Source organism: Notamacropus eugenii, chromosome 5, assembly GCF_028372415.1.
Source record: "Notamacropus eugenii isolate mMacEug1 chromosome 5, mMacEug1.pri_v2, whole genome shotgun sequence".
NCBI classification, from domain to species: Eukaryota; Metazoa; Chordata; class Mammalia; order Diprotodontia; family Macropodidae; genus Notamacropus; species Notamacropus eugenii.
Window position 1 is genome coordinate 108533080 of NC_092876.1, and position 25793 is coordinate 108558872.

Genomic DNA, 25793 nt, shown 5'->3' on the forward strand with positions numbered 1-25793 from the left:
GGAGTCCCATTTTTCTTAGATGATCCCTCTTTGATTTAGTTCCAGAATAGCTACTGTCACGCAGGTTTTTTTTCCTAATTTTTCTGTTTTCTAGTTTTTTTTTTGCTGTCCCATGAAGTAATTGGATTTCTGTTTCGTCTCTTCTAATTTTTATGGAGTCCCTTACTTGGGTAAGGTTTATTACTTCTATTCTTCTTTCAGTTCTTTTCACCAGAGCTTGTATTTTATTTATTTTTCTCTCTTGCTTCTTCTTCAAAGATTTGTGTAGTCCTAGTGGAAAATCCACTTTTTCCTTTGAGTCTCTGTTTGCAGTTGTTAATGGTGTTATATTCCAGCCTGGATTTTTGAGTATTTTGGGATCTACAGTGATGCTTTGTAGAGCTTGGTGTCTTCTGCTTATTCATCTTTCGTAGTTCCCGAATTAGGTCTTTGTGTCCTAAAAGGGCATACTTTCTTTTGTGCTTTTGGGTGGGGTAATAAGGCCCTGTTTGGTCTTGTCATGAATCTCCTGAGTTCCTGTGTTGACCTCTACCTCTCTGGGATCTTGGAGGTTTAGAGTGTTGGATATTTAAGACCCTCTATGGCATTTGAGGTCAGAGTGACAAGGCCTTGGAGCCCTGGGGTGTGCTGATCTGAATACTGCTTCTCCTGTACTGGTCACTACTACTTCAAGTGGCTTCCAGGGTTCCCACTCAGGGTTCCTAATCACATAGAACTTTCTCAGGGAGTTAGAACTTGTAGGCTTTAGGTGACTCTGGTCTGTCCCTTGTGTGCTGTGTTAATTGCCTGTAGGCTTCTGGCTTGGTCTCTGGGAAGTTTTAGGGTAGAAGTAGTCATTGTAGTTTCTTATTAGATCTTTTGATCTGGGGTGATTTTAGGTTTTGGCTGGAATTGATTTGCAAAGTCCCTTATTTTGACTCGAACCATTTAAAAACATCTTTGACCCAGGAAATAAGCTTGACCACCCTGCTATAGTTGTTTCATTTGAAAAAAATAGAATTCTTATGAAGATCAGATGAAATAACTTAGTAAAGTACTTTGCAAACTTTAAAGTTCTATATTGGTGCTATTGTTATCATAAATCAGGAGGTTAATAATTTCTTTGGTTTGGGCGCTACCTCCACAGATGCAATTTGCAACCCATCCATACTCTAGTAGATGGTTTTATAAGTTGCTGTGGCCAAAAAAAGTCATTATCGGCATTGGACGGGGCAGGGAGGGAGAAGGGGACATAGCAATCTTCTGGCGCTTTGAAGGAAGTAATAAGGGATAGTTATCTTGATTTCTTAGTTCTCTGTGTTTTGTTGTAGAGTGTTTTGAGTATATCTTTATCTTGCATATTAAGTGATGAGTTCAGTGGCTGTCAAAGCATATAAATGGAAGTTATGTCATTGCTATAAATGGCTTTTAATGTGTTCCTTATTTGAAATGCACGTTTGGTAATAGCAATGAAGTTCTCAAATATTTGTTGTTAAATTATTCTGCTTAATTTTTGATGAAATAAGACTTTAAATTGTAGTATGTGTTTAATGAATGCCACATTTTTTACTAAGCACCAGGTTGTGTATAAAGTAATGTTGTAGGCCCAAAACAGATGAAAAAGTTTAGGTAAAATATAGTTCTTGCTCATATAGAGGGTTAAAATGTAAATTCAGACACCTATGATATATGTAATGACCCTAACCCTAAATTCACCTCCAACTCTGAATTTGTTACTAACCCTAAGTTTGTAGTTATTTGGAAGAGAGGAGTGACATTTGAATTGGGCTTTAAAGGGTAGTCAGAGAGAAAAATCAAAGACAGTATGTACTCAGGGCATAGAAAAGCATATGAAAAGTTGGAAACAGACTATTTGGAGGCACAGTAATGTGATATGTGGAGGGCATCAAATATTAGCCAATAATAATAGTAAACATTAAGGGCATACTATGTGCTAGGCAGGAGAGTTTGAACTTTTACCAGTTATACAGAAGAGAGTCATTGAACCTTTTTATTATTATCATTATTTTTTAAAACAAAGGAGTGACATGAACAGGAGACAGTAGAGTCAGAAGTGCCTTGTAGGAGGCTGTTCCTGTACAGGCCTCATTGAGGCTTGAATCAGTGGCTTAGGCTAGATATTGAACAAAATGAGACATTAGGAGATCATTAGTGTGGGGAACAATTTCAGTCTAAGGTTAGAGAGGGAAGCCTGGCTGCAAGGTATTAAGGAGAGAATCAGTGAGGAGATAGAGGCTTTTTGTAAATAACTTTTTTGATTTACTGATAGTTTTTGTTTTTAACTCCATACCCACTACTCCCATTCCACTGCCAGTCCCAAAATCCTTCCTCATATAAAGAAAAAAAAGTGTAGACAACTTTTTCCAGAAGTTTAATAGTGAGGGAAGGAGAGGGATAGTAGTTTGGTGGGCTTGATAGCTAAAAATATTTTTAGGATTGGAGAGATGTGAACATTTTTGTAGGCCTATTTAGGAAGAAAGCATTGACAAAGGAGAGATTAAAAATGCATCAAAGATAAGACTCTTATGAAACAAAGGCCTCTCAGAAGGAATAGGATTAACCATGAGAGAAGAGAGATTTACCTTTTGTCAGGATGAAGGTTATATCCATCATCTTTTTGTGCCTATCAAATGATGAGGCAACACAACTAAAGTGCTTTGCACCCCTTCAAGTACTGTATAAATGTAAGCTGCTGTCATCATCAAGAGTAAGAAGGCTAGAGGACTAGGTCTGTCAGGGCTTAGGCTGGTGACCTCTGTCTTCTCAGTAAGATAGCAGGTCATTTGCTGTAAATTTGGGGGTTGAGAGGATAGTTTAAGTGTGGAAATAGAATTTTGGAGCGTGAGATGAGGAATTCACTAAAGCTGGGCTCAAGGGCCCAGCTAAATTGTATAAACATGAAGTAAATATCTTTAGATGTATCTAGAATCCTCAGTTAGTGGAAAATCTTTCCCGTGTAATCCCAGTTGGAAACAGAGGGTTGACTTCATGACCAGGAGTTTGACTGATTTGAAAGGGAATTTGGGTTCTGAGGGAGGGAATGAGAGTAGTTATAGTGTGACTAAGGGCATGACGCTTTCCTTGGTACTGCCTAACGAAGGAATTGGGACACAATTCTTGTTTTTCGGAGACTTGTGGTAAAGCAGAAAACAACAGCATATCTATAAACTATGTAGAGGCATGGGATTTGCAGAGAAAATCCTGGGAAGTATTTACAATACAGTTTTGTTTTTTTGGATTTTTTAGTTTTTTAGTGTAGGTACTTATTCAATTGTTGAAGAACTGCTTCTCTTTAATGACCTTTTATCCTGTTTAATTCTTGTCCATATTTTCTTATAAATCCTCCATAGAGGATCCTAGTGCACTATGGATTTTCCTTCTCTTTTAGTATTGGAGGAGTAACCGATGTACCATTCAGGCTATATTCACAGATCATCTGACTGACTAACCTTTTCTGATTATTCATATCCTAGGAATGTTTTTTATGCTACTTTCTGTACAGAGATTATTATTGATAATGTGCTATAGCTTTCTCCCACCTACCTTTTATCTTTCTATTGTTTTTTTGTGGTTGAGAATAGTACAGTGATTGCTGGGGTTGAATAAATCCTGGCATGGTGAAATTGAAGTAACCAATGTAGGTCACTCTTTGCTAGGCTGTAAAGAAGAGACATGAGAGGGTGAGGTTGAGGGTGTGGCAGAGCATGATCAAAACACTGCGTTCCAGGCTTTGTGCTAAGGGAAGATTGATACCAGGAGAAAGGAACTTACATTCTAATGAGGGAAGACTGCAAGCTTATTTTTGATGGTTGGTTAGAAGTTTTTCACAGCTTTGCAGAAAATTGAAAACTTAGGAAGGGCGTTTGTCATTGAGTTTACTTTTCTGCTACTGATCACTCTTATTACTTTGGGGAACTTGTGGTGGCCCAAAGTTTGCCTCTGTGATTCTCTTTAAATCGGGACTTTTTAATAGAAATATATAACATGTATTTGCAAACTGCTTTTACGTACAATATTAAGGTTTCATCTGTAATACAAATTTTGCAGATATTATTATCTTTATTTCACAGATGACGGGGCTAAGACTTAGGTTAAGTGACTTGATTTGCCCATATTCCTGTTGTTGATAAGTATTAACAGTAAATTTTGATCTCAGTTATTTTTGACTCATAAGTTTGCCTCTTTTTACCATGCCAGGTTTGAAAGACCTCTAAGAAGATGGTTAAATTATACTTTCCAGGTTACTCTAGGGCGGACCTCAGGAAATCTGTTCTAAACTAGGACTCGTAGAATCCTATACTACTTTTGTTATGTGGGTGTCTTGGAATCAGTCTATATACCCTAGAAATCACTTGTAAATAGCCCAGGTTTGGAGAAGAATCCCCCGGGGGAGGGGGATTAGAAAGGGAGGTGGCTAACTTTTTGGCTTTTCCTTAAATCTTAACAAAATGTGTCTTTTGGATATCAGACACTATTTTAGATTTCAGTTTATGATTTGAGAGATTCTGAATTTAGGCCTTGACCAAAAGAGAAGAGAGAGAAGTTATGTTTATGCACACATCTTAACTGTAAAGCAAAAGACAGATTCTGTAAGTGAAGAAGCTATAGTATTGATTGTTGATTGATTATTGATGCTTTCCCACCTTCATTCAATTCAGCAAGTATTTATTGAACTCTAAAAAAGTTTGACTCCATTTTACTTTGTAGTTTATATGCCTCCTTTGTACTTTGTCACTTTTTATTTCAATCAGCCAATCAGTCAGTAATAAACATTAAGTACTTATATGTGCCAGGCACTCTACTTAACACTAGGGATACCGAAAGAGCCAAAAGACAGTTCCTACCTTCAAGGAATTTACAGTCCCCTTTGATCTGGTAACTCTACTCAGATTTTAGTTGTGTATACTAAATTTGTTTCTGTAATTAACATTTATATGCTGCCTCGTGTTCTCTGGATTGTATATTTCTCTTATCTGTCCAGCTTGAGAACAGGGGTTATGTTCATACTTTGTTTCTCTCACTGTATTACTAGTATAATTTTCTCCTAGAGGGAAGAGATTCTTGAGGAAGGGAGTGACTTGATCACACCTGTTCTTTAAAAATGTTGATTTGATAGCTTGTGTGAAGAATGGATCACAGGGTTGAGAGATTTGAGTCAGTGAGATTAGTTAGGAGATTCTTTTATAGTCCAGGTGAGAGACAAAGAGGACCTAATCTGGGATCAGGCTTTGTGAGTAGAGATAAATGGAATTTTAGAGGAAATGTGGAGGTTGAATTGATAAGCCAATGAGGAGTTGGGGTTGAGGGAGACTGAAGAGTCAAGGATTGACTTTAGTTGGGTTGCCAACCTGTGTTACTGCACAGATATAGGTCCTTTCAGTAGGGATAAGGAAGTTAAGCGGAAGGATGAGTTCTATTTTGAACATTTTGAGTTTTTGATGTTAATGGTATATTCAGTTGGTGATTGGGGATTAGATGAAGAGAGACACAGGGATGGATGTTAATTTTGGGAATCACCTGCATAGAGATAATAATTGAGTGAATGGGATCCATGAGATCAATAAGAGAAAGAGTGTAGAGAGAAGATAAGAGGGCCCTGGACAGAGCCCTGAGGATATACCCCACAAACCAGAGTGGGGAAATGGATGATGATCTTACAAACCAAAAAGGTAGGAGTGTCTCAGAAATGCAGAGGGCAAGAAGGATTAGGACTGAAAAAAGGCCATCATATTTGGCAATTATAACATTAATTACCTTGGAAAGCAGTTTCCATTGAATGAAGGAAAAATAAATCGTTAGTGAATGCAGACTGGTTTTTTCTAGACTTTTGACTCAGTATGTAATAAGATTAATCAGAGAAAGCTCTTGTGTTTATTGAGCTTTGGAAAACATTTTAAAGGAGAGAAGTGAAGCATAGATTGAAAAGGATAGGATGCCTTCCAGTAGAGTAGAATAACCTGTTTACAGACCAAATGTATGTTTGCATGCACATACAGAGGGTGAGCAGATGTTTGACTAAAATGGGGAATGTGTGTTGGAGATTAGTGAGATATTTCATTAGATAGATATTTTAGAATTTGGAGGGGCTACTGATTTGGGACAATAGAGAATGTGCCCAGTTTTTGCCATATTAAGTTCTGAATATTGGCAATATAGTTAAATGGAGATAATCTGTAGACATTTGTAGATAGACTTACAGCCTTCTGGAACCAGATTCCTTGGAATCCTCTGTAAAGCCAGTGCAACAGTGATGGGATTATGCAATTTGCATAGATGGTAAGTTATCTCTGATTAATATTTTCCATATCACCTTGATAAGTTCAGAGGTGACTGTCCTTTTTTTATTGAGACTACTTAAGATTATAAATGTATATATGTTCTTTCTATTCTTCTGAAAATATCAATTAATCAAGGACCATGTCATATACATTAACACCTCTCTTTAATCTTAAAAGTCAGATTTCTGTCTACCTTAACCCTTCACACAGAACTGTAAAGATCTGGAAGAAAGTTCTTTTTGAGCAGTAGAAATGATTGTTCCCAAATGCATGTCCTTTTATTTGACAAGAGGAGTCTTTGAGCCTTAAGGGATCACTCTAAATTAGAGCTTATTTAGTTTTATTTTACACACAATTCTGAAAGTTGAGTTATTTTATTCTCTATGGAATATTATTAGACATATCAAATTAGAAAGTTATGAGAAAGGACAAGGGCTACTAGAGGTAGCTATAAGATAGCAGTGAAAAGTGATGCTTTTCTGGCATTCTGGGACCATTTAATATAAAGGCAAACAGCCCTAGTAGCTTCCAATAGTATCTTTCTGTTACTGTCAGTAATTGGTTCATTATGATGTCTCTTGAATCATTAATGAATATTTAAATTATGTGTAGTATTCTTTTTTTAAAAAAGACATGCCAGTGCATAATATACTGATAATAGCTAACATTTACATAGCTCTTTAAAGTGCTCTGCCTATACTAACTAATTCGATTTAATATACTAGTATATCTAGTATACAGTATTTATTTCTGTAGATAAAAATAAATGCCTTGAAGGCAGTAACTGTGTTGTTTGTAATGCTAACGTAGCACAGTGGCTTGCATAGAGTAGGCATATAATGCTTCCTGAATTTATTTTTATGAAAATATTTAATTAAAGCTAAAACCTTTGGTGCTTAAAAGAAGTGTAAAATTTATTGTTTTAGGAAATTTACTTATATGGAGTACTCTATTCCTCTATAAGGCTAGGTGATAATAATGATAATAATAAATGTAATAATGATAGCATTTACATGGCATTTTAAGGTTGCAAAGCACTTTACATATGTTGTCTCATTTGATCAACAATCCTGTGAGGTGGATGCTGTTATTACCCCTGTTTGACAGATCAGGAAACTGAGATAGAGGCTACTGTCTGAAGTGAGATTTGAACTCAGCTCTTCCTGATTCCAAGTCCAGCACTATCCATTGTGCCACCTGCTTACCTCAAATAGATAAATGAAAAGTTGCTTTTTAGTATGCCTTTATAAATCTTAAATAACTAAGGTGTATTACCTTGTATACTGTTTGTCTAAACTTCGTATTTGATGATTGTTTTTCCTTTTAGGTTCTAATGACATCGTGATAAAGGCACAAGTTTTAGCTGGTGGTAGAGGAAAAGGAACATTTGAGAGTGGCCTCAAAGGTGGAGTGAAGATAGTTTTTTCGTAAGTCTGTCATAAATGTCAGACATGTTTCAGAAAAAAATAAAAGTATTTTTATCAATTTTGTTAAATAATTGAAATTATGAGATTTAAATATTATACAAGAGATTTATAATGTTACATGACTTGTTTGTTGTAATATGATCAACATCTACCTTTTAGAGAAGAGCTATGATATTTGAAAATGTTTTCTTTTTTCAGTCCAGAAGAAGCAAAAGCTGTTTCTGCCCAGATGATTGGAAAGAAGCTATTTACCAAGCAAACAGGAGAAAAGGGCAGGATATGCAATAATGTGTTGGTCTGTGAGCGCAGATATCCCAGGAGAGAATACTACTTTGCAATAACAATGGAAAGAACTTTTCAAGTAAGTTATTATAGACATAGTACTCTTACAGTGTAATTGGTATATTTAGATTGAAAATCCTTTTATATGGATCAGTTGCTCTCAAAATAGAATACAATTGTATTGTTTATATCAGGACTCCACTGCTTACTTGTATAACATTAATTACACTATAATTTTAAATAAGTTAATTTGCTCTATGGAGTGATGAAAAGACAACATTACAATGAACTCATTTTGTCATGGTGTTGTGTTATGGCTAATACAGTGTTAGGAATTATATTCCTAGTCTGCAACAGGACATGAACCAAGTGATTAAGTAATGAATTTACAAATAAATACTTCGTACTTTTGAGAGGAAAGAGAGAAAGTGTTCTACATACACCATACCACCTGTTTTCTTCCAGGATTCCAGATCTTTTTGTGTTTGGTTGGGAACTTGAAAATTTTAAGTGAATTTTTCTGTTGAAGATGATTGAGATATTTTAGGTGGGAAGAGGTGAGAAAAACTGAAGAATACTTGTGGCAGGACAGCAGAAATAAAGATCTAGGCTATATTCTCTTAGTCTAAAGTGCTAATAATACCTCTAGAGTACAGTGTGAAATCCTTTGTTAATATATAAATTGAGGAGTTGTACTAAATTGTTTTTAAGGTCTCTTATAATCTCTGAGCCTGTGGTATTTGGGAACAGAATTAACATACATTTTATATTCTAATTTTATTTCTCTAAGCATTTACAGTCTGTACTTATGTTTTGAAGGCCATTGCTTGACCCTGTATATTTATCTGTATAAAAACCAGCTTTTTTTTAAAATTAAAAATACTGTTTCAATTTTTCAATGCCAAAGAGAGGATTTGTTGTAAATCATTAGTTACTGTAGAAAATTTAATGTAACCAAATCAGTAATTCACTGAAATTCAATTCTCCCATTGGTAAGTTCCTCCTTACCTCCATTTTGAGAGATGACATGTCAGCCATCCTTTATTCTCTGAATTTTGCCTCTATGTCCCTTCATGGTGATAATGATGGTAATAATAATAGCTTAGCATTTATATATCACTTTAAGGTTTGAAAACACTTTATCCTCACAACAACTTTGAGCTGTTATTACCTGCATTTTACAGATGTGGAATGCTGAGGCAGTGACTTGCCCAGGCCCACATAACTAATATAAGTGCCTGAGACATGTTTCAAACATAGGCCTTCCTGACTCCAAGTCCAGTGCTCTATCCACTGCGCCATCCCTTGTCCTCATCGCTGTTCCCTTTTATTTGTTGTCTTCTCATTAGTATCTAAGCTTCTTGAGGGCAGGGGTGGTCTTTCTTTTTGCTTATATTTGTATCCTTAGCACTTAGCACGATGTGACTGAAACACAGTAAGTGCTTAATTATTATTTGTTGATTTAACTTAACTGTTAAACTCAAAGGGTATTTCCAAGTATTTGCACATTTTCTTTTAAAAAACTTCCATAACTCACTATTGCTTATGAAATAAAAGTCTAAACTCCTTACTCTAACATTCAAGACCTTTCACAACATGCTTTCAACTTCCCTTTCCTGTCTTCTCTCACATAGACCCCTTCACATGCAAGCCAAGTCTGGTTTGCCTAGAGAATAGCATACATGAAGAAGAATGTGTAAGGGAAGTCTGAAAAGGAGGTGGATCCAGGTTGTGAAAGTCCTTGAAAGTTAGGGTAAAAAATTTGCATTTTATTTAGTAGACAGTTGAAAGTTTGTTGAATAGGAGAAGAATGTGAAAATAGCTTTGTTTAGAACCCTTATTTTTTTAAAAATAATTTTATTTAACTATTCTAATCTCTAGTTATATTTTAATTCTAGTAATTGCTTATTTGTAATGTATAAAGTCCTTTTTGAGTCTAAATAAGTCATTGGGCTCACCTGCATCCTTTGCAAAGATTGGGGATTGATTCCCAGACATGGGATTGGTGTAGAATGACAAGTTGGGATGTTCTGTGAGCATAGCATGGCTTAGTGAAAAGAGCCTTATATTTGGAGCGAGGACTTGGGTTTATTCTGTTTCTACTAAGGGTAGTGGAAAAAATTTTGGAGTTGGGAGATCTTGGTTTGAATCTTAGCTCTATCACTTATTGTCACCGTGGCAATCTTTCTGGGCCTTAATTTCCTCATTTGTAAAAAGGAAGGAGGCAAACTAATTGCTCTCTATGGTCTCTTTAGCTCTAAACATCCTATATTTTTTGTTTTGTACTATGAAAGTATTTTCTTAAGAATAACACTAGATGGTAGTAAAACCCTACAAAGTATAAATGCCTTTACAGAAGTGTCGTTTTACTACATATGTTATTTAGTAACTTTAAAATGAAATCCATTTAAAGACTTTCTTCTACCCAAACCTGCACTTTTTGCATTTATATCGACATGTTCTTTCTTCAGTGATCTTTGAGATGCCCAAACAAATCCATTTAATATTTTGGAGTGGTTATATGGAGTTATATTGCTGTGTCATTCATATAGCCATTACTGTATTAGTTCTTCTAGTTTTAGCTGGTAGTTGATGTAGGTAGGCTTTATTAATATGTTATATCCAGAAACTGAGTAGATTTAGATATTTTGGGGGCAAGTTCAGGTTTGTTTCCAGATAATGTTGCACATTTATATCTGTCTCACATTCAGGTGGGGAAAATCTAAAAACATCCCTGAATAACTATTTCAAAGGCAGCCTTGTAGTGAGAAAAGGCCAAAATAATCTCAGAGATTTATTTAAGAACTGGAAATTTAATGCAACTCTTTCAGCTGCAGTTTAGGTTTGTTATTGTTGATTTTAAAGATATTGAGCTCACCAAATTCAGGATTTTGAGGAACCAGAGACACAGTTTCAAAATTAGTTATCTAACGATAGAATTTGTTGGAAGCATAAAAACTGCTGGTGGACATAATCACTCGTATAGCCTGAAAGCTTGCTGAGAGACCCAATTAAGCAAAGCCATTCTGGGCATGTTTAAAGATGAAATTGGAAAGAAAGAATTATACAGGTCAAAGTGGAAAGAGACTGATTAAGATTTTTCCTAACAGTCATTTTTATCCAACAGTGATAGTAGAGTCACCACATTTTGATATCTGAGTCCTGGATGTATCTCTTGTAGAAATGGTACAAAAGAAAACAGAGATGGGAAAAACAGAAAGACAAAATATTGGCAGAAGGTCGTTAGAGGTAACATAATTTTGAGGACTTTGGGGAGTTCAATTTTCAGGTATATGAAAGAGAGGAAGATATCAAAGAAGTAGAAAAGAAGAAACTTGTACCTTCTTATCAGAGCATGTCATTGCCTACCAATGCACATGCTTACTTTCTTTATCTGTAAATAAACTTTGTAAGAATCTACACGTGAATCAAGAGCGTGGTATGAAAAGGAAACAAGGAGACTTTCGCAGATTATATTTTACAGCAGGCCACATCTTGATGATCACCTTTCACTAAAAAGGTGTAGGAACATCAAGATTCCACTGTGCTTTCTGTTACCTATAAAAATATGTTGAATCAGTAGAACAGAACACAACCTTAAAGGCATAATAGAAAGAATTAGGAATTTGGAATTAGTGTATCTGGGTTCAGATACTGTCTCTGCTACCTATGTGTGTGACCTTATGCAAGTCCCCTTATTTCTCTGGACCTCAGTTTCCTCATCTGTAAAGTGAAGAACTAGATGGACTGGATGACTTTTGGGGTCCCTTACAGTTCTATATCTCTGATCCAAATGATGCCAAAGGATCTCACAAGATTTCCTTTAAAGATGTAACAACAGAGACAACTTTGACCTTCTGATTATTATCAAGTGAAGCAGAAAACAGGTGTTCACTCTTTCATAGAGGCTATTTGACACAAACTCCAAATGATAGGAGGATTCCCTCTAAATGGTGAGGTCTACCAAATGAACCTGTTTGCCCCTGACCCTGTCTTGATTGCATTAAGTCCTGGGACATTGCAGACTCTCTTAAGGAGATCCATAATTTGGGAGAACAATCTCAAGGGATGGAACAGGGAGGGAGAGATTTCTATTGTCATTGAGTCACTGGTCTGGGGTTGCACAAAGGGAACATGTATAAGTTAGGGATTACTCTTGAGAGATATATGCAATGTATTAAGGAAATGAATTTATTGCTAAAGTGCTGCAGAATGTGTAACTACGTAATTAGCCTATGTTAGTGTTTATTTTCTTTTTTGAATTTATTCTTGGTTTGTCATATGAATTTCAGACTTAGTCTTGGAGACTATCTTGGAGATAATAAAGATCGGCTTTTGTCCTTCCTGTTTCCACATTTTATATGGCAGGAAACAGGCCCACAGGGGTAATGTGATTTGTTTAAGATCGCTCAGGTTGTAAGCAGCAAAGCTTGCTCTCATTCAGGCAAAGCTTGTCAGATTCCAAATCCAGCATTTTCTTTGCTTTAGACCATATGCCTCTCTAGGATATCCTTATATATACTTTTAATATACTTTTTTATTTTACTATGAAATTTATTTATTATAAGGAAACTTTAAATATAACCAGTAATATGAAAATACTGTAACTGGCATTTACAACCTTGATGAGAATTCTTTGTTATACAAGTATTTCTTTACCATTCTTTGAATAGTTAATAAGAAACTAGTGGAATGGAACAGATACCTTTTTTAGAAGTAAGCATACAGAATGATGAACTGAGAATTCTGGTTACTTATTGTCTTTCTCCTTGTGTAAGACACATTATTTTAAAATAAAATCTGAAGTACAAAGGCTAACAAATTTGCATCGTTCTCATCTGCTGTTCCTCCTTATTGAGGAAACAAAAACAGCTATTCCAGGTGAACTTCCTTGATTGAGCACAATTACATATGTTTACTCCAATACATAGATTTAGCACTTATATATTCAATATTCAGCTTATGTGATATATTTTGAAAGATACATTATGTTTCATATTTTTCAGTTACTTTAATAGGTATATTCCTTCTCCCCTTCTTGAGGGCAGGATTAATATTTTCTTTACCCCTTTGTCCATTTAGCCTTCTGGGACTGCATATAGCACAGATCCCTTTCAGTGAGCTAAATCTGACTTGTCTTTTACCTAGGGTCCTGTGCTGATTGGAAGCTCTCAAGGTGGTGTTAACATTGAGGATGTTGCAGCAGAGAATCCTGAAGCAATATTTAAAGAACCTATTGATATCGTAGAAGGCATCAAAAAGGAACAAGCCACCAGGGTAAATTGCTCCGAGACCTTTTCTCAGTTCTAAAATTTGAGACTTTTGGAAATATTTTAAAAAAATTTACACAAAGCAAAGTATGATGTGACATGGCTGTATGGTTTAGAAGTAGGACTCATACCCAGTCTTTGGGACTCCGAGACTAGTCCTTCATCTGCTGACTTTACTTTTCACTAATCTCATAGGTTCAGAACAGTGGTTCATTTGAAGTGTGATTATAAGGTCTCGAGACTTACTTTTGTTTTGTCTGTTGAAGTTGAAGAGAAGTAATCATTGTATGAATGTATCACAATACAAATTAACCTATGGTAGCAATATTTTGTATTGACAGCTATAAAGTATAGAAGTACGTATTGTTTCATGTCCATATAGAAATGAGAGAACATTTAGTTAGAACAAAAGATTAATATTAATCAAATATTCTATGAAATTAAATATGCAACTGATTCTTGACCAAGAAAAAAGAATTCATTAGGATAAAGTGCTGTTGAGAGCTAGAATTTCTGATTTTCATAAAAGATTACAACCTGATAGGGGTAATAATCATGACAATGAATAAAGTAATTATTAAATTCTCTATAGTACTAATGAAAATGTTCAAATGGTTCTAAGATTTTATTTTCAAAAGTGAAATGCCTATAGCATTTTAGACTTTTTATACAAATAAATGACAAGCTGTCAGAATTATGACTGATATTAATAGTTAAATTTAGTTAATAGATTAAAGAGAAACCTTCAAATATTCTGTGAATATTGTGCCACCTTTGGAAGTGATGATATTGAACATGAAGACTTGACATTTCTTCTGATATTTAAAGAAAAACTTGATGTTATTCCATATTTTTGAAGAAATTGGTAGCAAGTGATGAAAGATAGTACTTCCTTTGTGACCTAGGACAAAATTTAAAGTCAACAGTGGAAAATTCCAATATACCTGACATCCAAGAAACCATGATTCAGAATCACAGGAAAATAAAATACTTTGCATTTGCATAATAGTGTGCATTTGTAGAGTTCTTTCATATATTTTCTCTTTTGATAATTGATACAATAGCCTCTTAAAAATAGATTTTTACTGATTTCTTTTGTTTTCACATCACCTAAATTTCCCTTTTCCCTCTCATTTCCTTCTCCATCTGTTGTGAGAAGGAATTTTTAAAGAATAAAAGAAAAGGAGGAAGAAAAAAAAGTTCAGTAAAACTCATGAACATATTGAACAAGTCTAATGTGACATAAAGTGATTCAGATCCATGAGGCTCCCCCCCTTCCCCCCATCTATGCAGAAGAATGGGGAGAGGTTTCTTTTCAAACCTGTACTTTGGTGCCAAGTTTGTGTAATAGCCTTTTTCAGGAAAAGGCACAGATGTTATTTTCCTCAATTTACAGCTGAAGAAATAGAGGCACAAAGAGGTTATAACTGTCCAGTGGACTCATGGCTGATAAAAACCAATTCTTTAGCCCAGGTTATCTGACTTTGTACTCCAGTTACCTTTTGTACCACACCACCCTGCAGTATTGATTGATTTTTATTGGGATGTAGAGTCCACAGACTAGAGTGGGCTTGGGATTCCTTTCTGTAGAAAGGAGTCTCATTATCCATGGAGATTTGAAACATGGGAGAGAAAATCATTGCTATAAGATGTTTTCAGATAACATTTTATACAGGGTGAACAGATTGAGTGGGCTCAGAAATAGGGATTGTGAAATGGAGACAGATCATAGTAATTTTGGAGTATAATGTTCAGAGAATGCTTGTTCACTGGACTCCTCCATTCTGTTTACTTTATTAAATATATAGCATGCTTTATTAATGATAAGGCACCACTCTCCTTCCTTCCTTTCCTCCCTCCCCCCTCCCAACCAACTGTTTTGTTTTGGACTGCTAACAGTTTCTTTGGTGTCATTGTCATTGCTCATGTAGTACTCAATTTGTAATTTCAAACAATCTCAGACCTATCATATAACAATTCAGAAGCATTTGAGAGAAAAAAGAAGTAAACTGTGGCGTGTTTGCTTTGTCAGTGCTTTGGTTCCTTAGTGTACTTTCTGAGAAATAGATTTTGAACAAAATGCTATTACTCAGCTTGATTGACTACCTTGTTTGCCAGATTTGACTATAAACATCTTTTTGCTGTTTTCAAGAGTCATATCTTTCCTCAAATGATGATTTGCCACTATTTGAAAATATTTAAAAACAAATGCTGCAGTCTCTGTAGGCAGCATCAAAGGGGAGTTCCAAAAATGTTTTGATCAGTAATAGTATTGTTAAAATAAGTGTACAGCTTCGCAAGGTAACTGCTTCAAAGGGGACAAAATTCATTTGCGTGTGTGTGTATAATATGTTGTAAGAATCTCATTTTTTTCACTACGCCTTACAAAATGTAAGAATCTGAACAACTTGAAAGGAAAAGGTGGTTTTCATAACTGCTGTTTTTTGGATAGTAGGCATAGCAACTTAATGTAATGTGGTTATTAGTTTGGGTGACATAACTATTAATAAAAACTTAAATCTTGAAATTCTAGTCATGGCCAGATTGTGCTTTAAATGAGGAATATGTCAAAATAAATGCAAAAGGTTACTCTGCCGGTAATTAGCCTTTAGTCATTCTGCTAAATGTAATTTGAGTTCTCATCTGCTTTCCATGACTGATTTTTTTGCTTAATTTTTAAGTTTCATTTAAACATTAAGTTCTACATTGATGTATTTATTTACTAAGAGAATCTTGAAAAGGAAAATAATTCATTACTGTTAGGGGTGGGTAATTTGTTAGTTTATCCCTGAAAGGATGTTAGAGATCAGTGTACTGACAATCTTTGTGATACCTCACAAAATGTAATTCTAACTCCTGTCTATTATGTTTTTAAGTAAATTAATTATTATTTTAGGATATCATTTAAAAGTCCAGTTTTATAACAGATAGGGTTATCCATTTATGTGCAGATTGAACAATTTATTTTTTATTAGAGTATCCTAAAGTGTCTTTCCTTTCACTGATGTTTCCATATTTTCATAATTGGGAGGTGTTGGATACTTTAGTGATTTAATCCAACACCTCCATTTTACAGTTGAGAAAACTGCGAGACAAAGAAGTGAAATGATTTGCTCATAGTTAAACAGTAATAGAGCCCAGGTTTGGACTCAGGTCCTCTGACTCTAAATCTAGCACTCCTACTCTGCTATATTCACTGTCTTACTCACTTAAATACTTTTACTGGATCCTTGTGTAATTCAGAAACTTTAAAAATACTTGAAAATATCTTCCTCTAAATTTGTACCACTGCAAAATAACTTTCTGTTATTAAAATGTATTGACTATACTTCAACAAATTAGAAGAAAAAACTTGTGCTATGTGTTGATTCAGCTTGCACGGAACATGGGATTTCCTTCAAATCTTGTGGATTCAGCAGCAGAGAACATGATCAAGTTGTATGGACTATTTTTGAAATATGATGCAACCATGGTAGAAATAAATCCAATGGTAGAGGATGCAGATGGCGGTGGTAAAGTATCTTCTTTTATCACTAAAAGTATTTAAGTGTTAACTTTGTATGTATATCCCCATGTCTGATATTACATTTAGTAACTTGAATTAAGTATTCTTAAGTTTGGACTCATAATTTTAAAGCAGAGTAATAATGATACAGAAAGAAACATTGAGGCTATTTGTTAAAAGAGGTACCTCAAGTACAGGCATGTGGGATAGCCCACATGTTGAGGGTGAATAAAGTAGAAATTAGATGTTAGAGGGAATTATAACTGCTAACATTGATTTTGAAGAAAGCTTATGATTTTTAACTTGTGATTAATAACTTGATGAGTTGTTACTTATCTTTTTGGTTAAAATGCTAACATAAATATGAAGACATTAGTGTGTAAGTTTGATACTTGTCTCACAGGGCATTAGTTATGCTTTTTACAAAGTGTTATATAAGTCAGTGACAGTATTGTTTATGAGGATTTATGTAGTCTTTTGAGTTCTCTTAAGACTGTTTGCATCCTAGTGTAACATCCTATACCTAATAGGGTAGAGATAGGAATTGGACCTGTGATTTCATTGTTGCTGGGAACACCAAGAAAGGAAACTCCCTCTCCTAATGCAATTTGGTAACTTCTCTGCAAATTATAGTCTTAAAGGGTTACCTGTGAGTGAGAGTTAGTTATGTCACCTTTTTTTTCCAAGGGGAAAAGTGGGATTCGACTGACTTGGATTGGCTGTGCCAATGCTTCTTCTTATTATATATATTCAAGAAATAACGACAATGATGAAATAGAATGAAAAGTATAAAGACTTGCCTTTTGGCTTTTTGTGGTTTGGTTTCACATTTTTCTTTGGAAATGGAAGCTGTATTTAAGGTTGCTTACTTCTCTCTAGACTTTCTGAATAGTTTTCAAATTCACCATGTTGGCCTTGTTAATATACTTAAAACTGCACACTTATATTATCTTTTTATTTTCTCTAATATTTTGTTTGTTGTTGTTCAGTCATTCAGTCATGTCTGACTCTTTGTGATTTCCATTGACTGTAGCATTCCAGGTCCTTCTATCCTCCACTATCCCTTGAAGGGTTTCATTTTTTTCATGATCCTATATTTCCATCTCCTCTTCTTCTATTCTCTTTTCCTTTTGATTTCAGCCTTTTTTTCTATCAGATTCTTTTTCAGTGAGTCCTGTGTTCTCATAATGTGGCCAGAGTATTTAAGCTTCACCTTCCATATTTGACTTTCCAGTGTGAATAGCCTGAATTAATTTCTTTAGGTATTGACTGATTTGATATCCTTCCTGTCCAAGGGACTCTCAAGTCTTCTCCAGAACCATGTTTTGAAGGTGTCAATTTTGCAATGCTCAGCTTTCCTTATAGTCCAGCTCTCATGGCTGTATGCATAGTTACTGGAAAAACCATAGCTTTGACTATATGGACCTTTGTAGGATCTTTGTCTCTACTTTTTAGTATGCTGTCCAGATTTACCATAGGTTTTGTTCCAAGGAGTTTAAGAGTCTTCAAATTTCGTGGCTGCAGCTGCCATTTACAGTGAGCTTTAAGTCCAAGAATATAAAATCTGACACTACTTCCATTTCTTCTGTTTGCCAGGAAGCAGTGGGACTAGTTGCCAAGATCTTAGTTTTTTTTGATGTTAAACTTCGTCAGCTTTTATACTCTCCTCTTTCACCAATATCAAGAGACTTCTTAATGCTTCTTCACTTTTTGTCAAAGTAGTATTGTCTACATAACTGAGATTGTTGCTATTTCTCCTGGCAACTTTAATTCCTGCTTTTGGTTCATCCAGGCTGGCATTTCACATGTTGTACTCTGCATGTAAGTGAATAGATAAGGTGACAAAATACAGCCTGGTTGTACTCCTTTTCCATTAATAAACCAGTCTGTTCCATGTTTGGTTCTAACTCTTGCTTCTTGGTCCCCATACAGGTTTTTCAGGAGGCAAGATGATCTGGTAATTCCATTTCTTTAAGGTCTTAACCACATTTTATTGTGATCCATACTATCAAAGACTGTAGTGTAGTCAGTGAATCAGAAGTAGATATTTTTCTGGCACTCCCTGGCTTTTTCCATAATCTAGCAAATGTTGGCAGTTTGTTCTCTAGTCCCTCTGCTGTTCTCATAATTCTCAATTCACATGGTGCTGAAACATCGCTTGCAGAATCTTAAGCATAACCTTGCTGGCTTGTAAAATGAGCACAGTTGTTCAGTAATTTGAAAATTCTTTGGCATTACCCTTCTTTAGGATTGAGACATAAACTGATCTGCTGAACACTGTTGAGTTTTCCAAACTTGCTAGCTAGCATATTGAGTACATTAATAGCATTATCTTTTAGGGTTTTAAATAGTTCAGCTGGAATTCTGTCACCTCCACTTGCCTTATTGTTATCAATGCTTCTTCCTGAGACCCACCTGACTTGGAACCTTCTAGGCCACATATGACCTGCAGAATGCAGGTTTCCTATCCCTGCTCTAGGATATCTGTCTCTAGATCCGTAACAAAACCAATGTGTTAATTAGTGATGTTAAGATCTTTCTTTTGTTGTATTTAGTTCTTTTGTGTATTATTGCTACCTCTTATTAATTTCTTCTGCTTCTATGAAGTCCCTTGTCTTTTATCATACCTATTCATGAAATGTTCCCTTGATATCTCCAGTGTTCTTGATGAGATCGCTTATCTTTCCCATTCTATTGTTTTCTGTTTCTTTACATTGCTCATTAAGAAAACTTCCTTATCCTTGCTCATCTCTTAGCAAGAGATTATGAATCTCTTAGGAATTCTGCTTTATGTTGGCTATATGTTTCCCTTTCTCCTTTCCTTTTCTTTCTTTCCTCAGCTCTTTGTAAAACCTCATCAGACAAGCCATTTTGCTTTCTTGTTCTTTTTCTTTGGAATGTATTTTGTTTCTGCCCCCTGTACAATATTGTGACCCTCTCTCTGTATTTATTCAGGCACTTTATGTATCATATCAATCCCTAAATCTAAGGGGTTCATCTTCAAATGCCATCTCTTTTATCATTTTAGTACTGTCCATGGATTTTCTTGGCAAAGATACTGGAGTGGTTTGCCATTCCTCCAGTGGTTCACCACTGAACTCTTCACTGTGACCTGTCCATCTTGGGTATCCCTGCATGGCATAGCTCATAGTTTTATTGAGCTATATGCCAGCCTCTATGCCATGTCAAGGAAATGATCCAGGGAGACTAACGTCCCTTACAGACTTCAAACTGTTGGTATATGGGTACAAACTATAGAATAGAAAAGTTTGCAGGTTCAGGGCAGTTTATATACAAAGTAGATATTAAAATACTTTAATAAACACATTTGTATGGTACTTCAAACAGAACATATAAAAATCCTGAAGTGTTAAAGAAAGTTTAGGGAGGGGACAGTTATTTATGCCATAAGAGAAATCACCATAGGATTCCTTTATGTAAATGACTCATTTTCCAAAAATTCAGGGTAACGTATACCTTTTGAGAGTATATTTACTGTCTGCATTGTTTGAAGTTCTCTTGGTTATTATGTGTATATTATTGGATTAGTTACTGGAAAGCTTGCACAAATGAAGGCATTGGCCACTATACTTATTTACCTGCTAATGTTCTGAAAGCACAGAGTTAGTGCATGAATAAATTATTCCATCAAAACTGTTACTTATCTATATGGCCACACTGTAGTTCTTGAGTTTTATTTGACTTTTGGATGTAGTTGCTTTGTATCAGGATCACTTGCCTGCTGAACTTTCATTCATCTGCTTATGAGTTGGGATGGTGTTGTGAGGTGGAGTCCATTGTCAGATTTAACTCCGAGCAATGTTGCCTAAAAGGAAGTTTGGTTTGTCAATCCTTGACCATAATCCTATCAATGGATATAAAAGTGAAATCTTTGTTGTTAGTGAAGTAATGATGGTAGATGCCTTTTACTAACTGAAGAATATTTGATCCTATAGAACAGGAATATTGTTGGAAATCATTTGTCTTTGACTCAAAGTTAAAATTATGTTTCCATTATTCTTCCTTTTAAGTGCTGTGTATGGATGCGAAGATCAATTTTGATTCTAACTCATATTATCGTCAAAAGAAAATCTTTGACCTTCAAGACTGGACTCAAGAAGATGAGAGAGACAAAGAAGCAGCTAAGGCAGATCTCAACTATATAGGCTTAGATGGAAACATAGGATGTTTAGGTACGGTATATGTGTTGTGTATGATTGGTTAATATATAATTTTTATTTATATGATTTGTAAAATCTATCCTTTCCTCCCCACCTTTAACAGTAAATGGTGCTGGTTTGGCTATGGCCACAATGGATATAATAAAACTTCATGGAGGGACTCCAGCCAATTTTCTTGATGTTGGAGGTGGTGCTACAGTTGACCAAGTGACACAAGCATTTAAACTTATAACTTCAGATAAAAAGGTAAGAATAGGACCATGTTTCATAATTTAAATAGTGGAATCAAAGAATAACTTTTTTTAAAGCAGATATGATTAAACTAATTTGAATTTTGGCACAATTTGGAATCTTTTGACTTTTTTTCTTAAAGAAAAAATTAATCCTGGAAAGTGAGACTATTTCTCATTTTAAAACACCTCTTTCCTTTTCCTAGTAGCATATTAAAAGTAATAGTGCATGATTTTTGTTTGCATTAGTGTGTATTTGTTTCATTTGAAAAAGTGAAAGGTATACTTTGACTTTTGTAGAACATATCGTAAGCTCTTTGAAAAAAGAAAAATTGAAGGGACCTTAGGAAAGAATAACTTAAAAGGACCGTAGAATGATATGTGTTTCTACCTTTCATCTTTAGTTAGGACCATCCTAAAAAGTAAAGTTTGTTTGGGAGGTAATAGTGGGGGAGGGAGAAGGCCTAAGAAAGTTACTTCTAGTAAAAACAGTTCTTCTAAAAACAGAGCATATAATAAATACTTGCCCTTGCTGACGGTTATTTGAAGAAAATTCAGGAAGCAACAAAGAGGACTAATATTTAGTTCTGGGTTCATAATTCTGACCAGCAAGTTTTATGATATCTAACCTTGGGAGAAAGTGACTGTGTCATGTTGGAATCCTTAATAGTAAATGAAGAGAACCATAGACAGATTCTCCAGACATTAGGATGACTTATTGCAAAAAAGTATTGAGAGAAAAAGATGAGCAGAGACTCTGAAATGGAATATGATTCAAGGGAGATGAAAAGTGCTTAAATAAATTCTAAATGATTTAGAGAGTTGAAAATGGCTCCAAAGAAATGGGAATGGCACAGGCATCTTTTGTTAAACACTTACCAATAAATGGGGGCAGCTGGGTGGTGCAGTGGATAGAGCACCAGTTCAGGAGTCAGGAGGACCTGAGTTCAAATCTCACCTTAGACACTTGACACTCACTAGCTGTGTGACCTTGGGCAAGTCACTTAACCCAGTTACCTCATCCTGGGTCTTCTCCAGTCATCCTGTTGAATATCTGGTCACTGGATTCAAATGGCTATGGAGGAGAAGTGGGTCTGGTGACCTGCACAGCCCTCCCTCACTTAAAACAAAGTCAAGTGCAAGTCATGCCATTATTTCTCTGATGGCATGGTCTTCTTCAGTAACGAAGGACAAGCACACTAATAAATGACTAAACCAATAGACATGGTTGTACAGTGATGAGCTGTTATTAAAAGAAGTATTAAAAAGAGGGAGGAAAGGACTTAAGGAAAACTCAAAAGAACTACTGTCAAAATACGCTGAGAATAATAAAATGTTTATCATATACAGTAATATACTTGGAGCAAGAAGATGAGAAATAGACTCAATCTCATGAAGATGTGTCATTAAGAGATGACTAAAGGCAGAAGTGTTTGACTTATTTTGCTTTTGTCTTTTCTGAGGAGATTGATGTTCAAACTGGAAAGATCAGAATCAACCTCATTATTATAGGCCAATGACTTTGACTTTGATTCCTGGCAAAATTCTAGAACCCATTATTAAAGGGATGGTTAGTTTGCACCTAGGAAAAACCAGCATGGCTTTATGAAGACCAGGTCACATCAGACTAGTCTCATTGCCTTTTTTTTGACATGGTTAGTAACTAGATGGATTGCTCAGGAAAGTGATATATTCTTATGGACAAGATGGAGAGATGTGAGTTAAATGATAGTAGACTTAGGTAAATCTAAAAAGTAGTTATCAGCAGGTTGGTGTCAAGACAGACAGGAGATCTTACTTGGGGGACTCCAAGGGTCTGTTCTTGGATCTCATGCTGTTTAACTTTTGTTTTTAATTACTTGAATAATGGCATATGTGACATCCTTGTCAAAATTGTAGATCACACAAAGTTGTGAGGGATAGCTAAAGTTCAAATGATAAATTTAGGAACCATTTCAGGTATTTGTCAAGAAAGTTTTGAAGTAAAGAAATCTCTTTAATTTGAACAAAGGATCTCTTATTTTGTTACTGTGGAGAATTGTTTGGGAATGTTTTCCTCCAATGCATGTCAATCATTCCCTCTATGACTTAGTAGATAAGTCTTGGGGAGTTATCAGAGGCACATGCAGGTGAAGTGACTTTTCTAGAATCATTAACTAAGTAATGGAGGTGGAATTTGATTCTAGGTTCTACCATATTACACTATCTCTCTTGAGAACAGGGTATCCCTCCTCCCCCAAATCAATGAAAAAAATGAAATGAGTGATGTATACAAAAACAAAGCAAAGTTGAAAAAAGCAGAGCTACAATCAGTAAATATGGGTTTATTAAAATTTAAACTATACACATTCTTCCTTTTTCATATATCCTATATATGAATGCATAGTCATCAGGACTAGAGTAGGTTATAATGTTATTTATAAGTTGTCGTGGGTGTGTTTGTATTTTTCATTGTCAAGTTGCTTAAACACAACTTTGTGGGTGACACTGGCTATGTTACATGATAACTAGGTGGCATGGTAGATAGTATTAGACTAGGAGTCAGAAACACCTGAGTTCAAATCCTTCCTTAGACACTAACTAGCTATATGATCTTCTCCTAGTCACTCAATTTACAAGTTGTGAGAATCAAATAAGATAACATATATAGTGCTGTCCAGACCTTCAAGTTCTGTAGAAAATGGTACCTATTATTATTCTTGTTGTTATTAGACAAAATTTGAATTCCTGTCACTATCCATGAGCCCAACTCAAGAAGATTCTGTTTGACAGGGCACCTGAGTAGACCTTTAAACTTAATAAAGGCCATTTGTCTGATTTTTCTGCTAAGTAGCCTGTTGTAAAGGACAGACGATTCATTGGATATTTGAGTCAAAAGATCTAGGTTCACATCTTAGATCTGTCATTTTACTCTTTGGTATCCTCTGTCAAATCAGTTCAACAAGCATTTTTTAAGCACCTAGCCTCCTATATGACAGTCTCTTGGTAAATCACTTAATCCCTCAGGGCTTGTATAAACATCATTAACAAAAAGCCATTGATAAACTTCAGCACGGTCTCTAGGTTCTCTTGTAGAGTTGGTATGCTGGAGGTACTAGATGTGGACATTGTTTAAATGTCTTATTAACAATGCACCTGGAGTTTGTACAATTTTACCTTGTTGTTGGCTTTATTGTTGGCACAGTTGGCTTAGCACGCTGGCTGTGTGTGAGTGCTTCAAATGACACATTATCTTTTTTCTGGGATTTCTAGCTAGTTTCAGCTTCACTGGCCTTTTTTCATGAATTTCAGACTTTTTGTGACCTCATTTTACAAATGAAGAACAGAGGCAAACAGAATTAAGTGATTGGCTCAGGATCGCAAACGTAGAAATTGCCTGGGGCCAAATTTAAACTTGGAAAAATGAGTGTTCCCAGCTCTAGACCCAATGCTTTACCCACTGACCTTTTTCATGGGTATTTTTTAGTGACCATGTTTGTCCTTTATTTTGTCGTTCCAGTGGCTATTTGTATTATTAAATACAGTATTGTGAATGTTGAGCTCTTATCTCAGATCCTCACTGGATTTTCCTATATTGTTTTAGATGAGAGAAGAAATTCAGTTCTTATATTGAACTAAATTCCTTTTTTGATTAAGGGAAAATAGGTGTATTACAAAATGCTGTACTAATTCAACTTGGCCTTGCTTTGCACATAAAAATATTTCTGAAAAATTATGTGTAAATCAAGTATCTTCATGTTAAATCATAAATACCTATTTGACCTCCATTATAATTTTAGAAACATGTTCCTTTGGGGGAAATGTGTTAGGATTCTTAAATGTGATTTTTATTGTTTGAAATACAATATTTGGTCTAGGGTACCACATATTAGGAAGCGTAATCTAGAGGACAACTAAAATGGTGAGAAAATGAAATAATAATATGCTATATGAGGATTGATTCAAAGAATTGGGAAAGTTTAGCTTAGAGGGTATCATTGGAGCAGCTGAGTGCACAGTGGATAGAGTGCCAGGCCTGGAGTAAGGAAGACCTGAGTTCAAATGTGACCTCAGACACTTCCTAGCTGTGGGACCCTGGGCAAGTCATGCAACCCTCTTTACCTCAGTTTCCTCATCTGTAAAATGAGCTGGAGAAAGAATTGGCAGACCTCTCTAGTACCTCTGCAATGAAAATCCCAAATGGAGTCACAGAGTCAAACACAACTGAAAAGTGACTGAACAACAACAGTCGTGGCAGATAGTACTTGAAGAGCAGTCATGTTAGATTTGTTCTGCTTACGTTCAAAATGTAGAACTAGAGTAGGGGCTAGAAATTACGGAGAGATAGGAGAAATGTGCAAAAGTCTATTCTTCTGTGGTCAGATTAAACTAGAATTTTGTATTGGGGCCCACATTGTAGGACAAGATGGAGCATGTCCAGAACATGGGAGGAGCAAATGCTATTCATGTTATGAGAGCATAGATTCAGAACTGGAAGATCTCTTAGAGGTCTTAGAATCATAGATTTAGACCTGGAAGGGATCTTAGAAGCTATCTAGTTTAGTCTCCTCCTTTAATAAAAGAGGATACTGAGGCCTAGAGAGGTACAAATGACTTGACAGCTAATAAGTATCAAATCTG

General features: G+C 35.4%; 1 protein-coding gene across 1 annotated transcript in view; it reads left to right on the forward strand.

The window, feature by feature from the left end:
• SUCLA2 (succinate-CoA ligase ADP-forming subunit beta) overlaps nucleotides 1-25793 on the forward strand; it is a 42793-nt gene that overhangs the window by 11302 nt on the left and 5698 nt on the right. The window contains exons 3-8 of the mRNA XM_072610568.1: nucleotides 7606-7705; nucleotides 7904-8066; nucleotides 13136-13264; nucleotides 16631-16769; nucleotides 20794-20955; nucleotides 21047-21189. Of these exons, the coding sequence (XP_072466669.1) occupies nucleotides 7606-7705; nucleotides 7904-8066; nucleotides 13136-13264; nucleotides 16631-16769; nucleotides 20794-20955; nucleotides 21047-21189 (836 nt within the window). The remainder of the gene's footprint in view (nucleotides 1-7605; nucleotides 7706-7903; nucleotides 8067-13135; nucleotides 13265-16630; nucleotides 16770-20793; nucleotides 20956-21046; nucleotides 21190-25793) is intronic.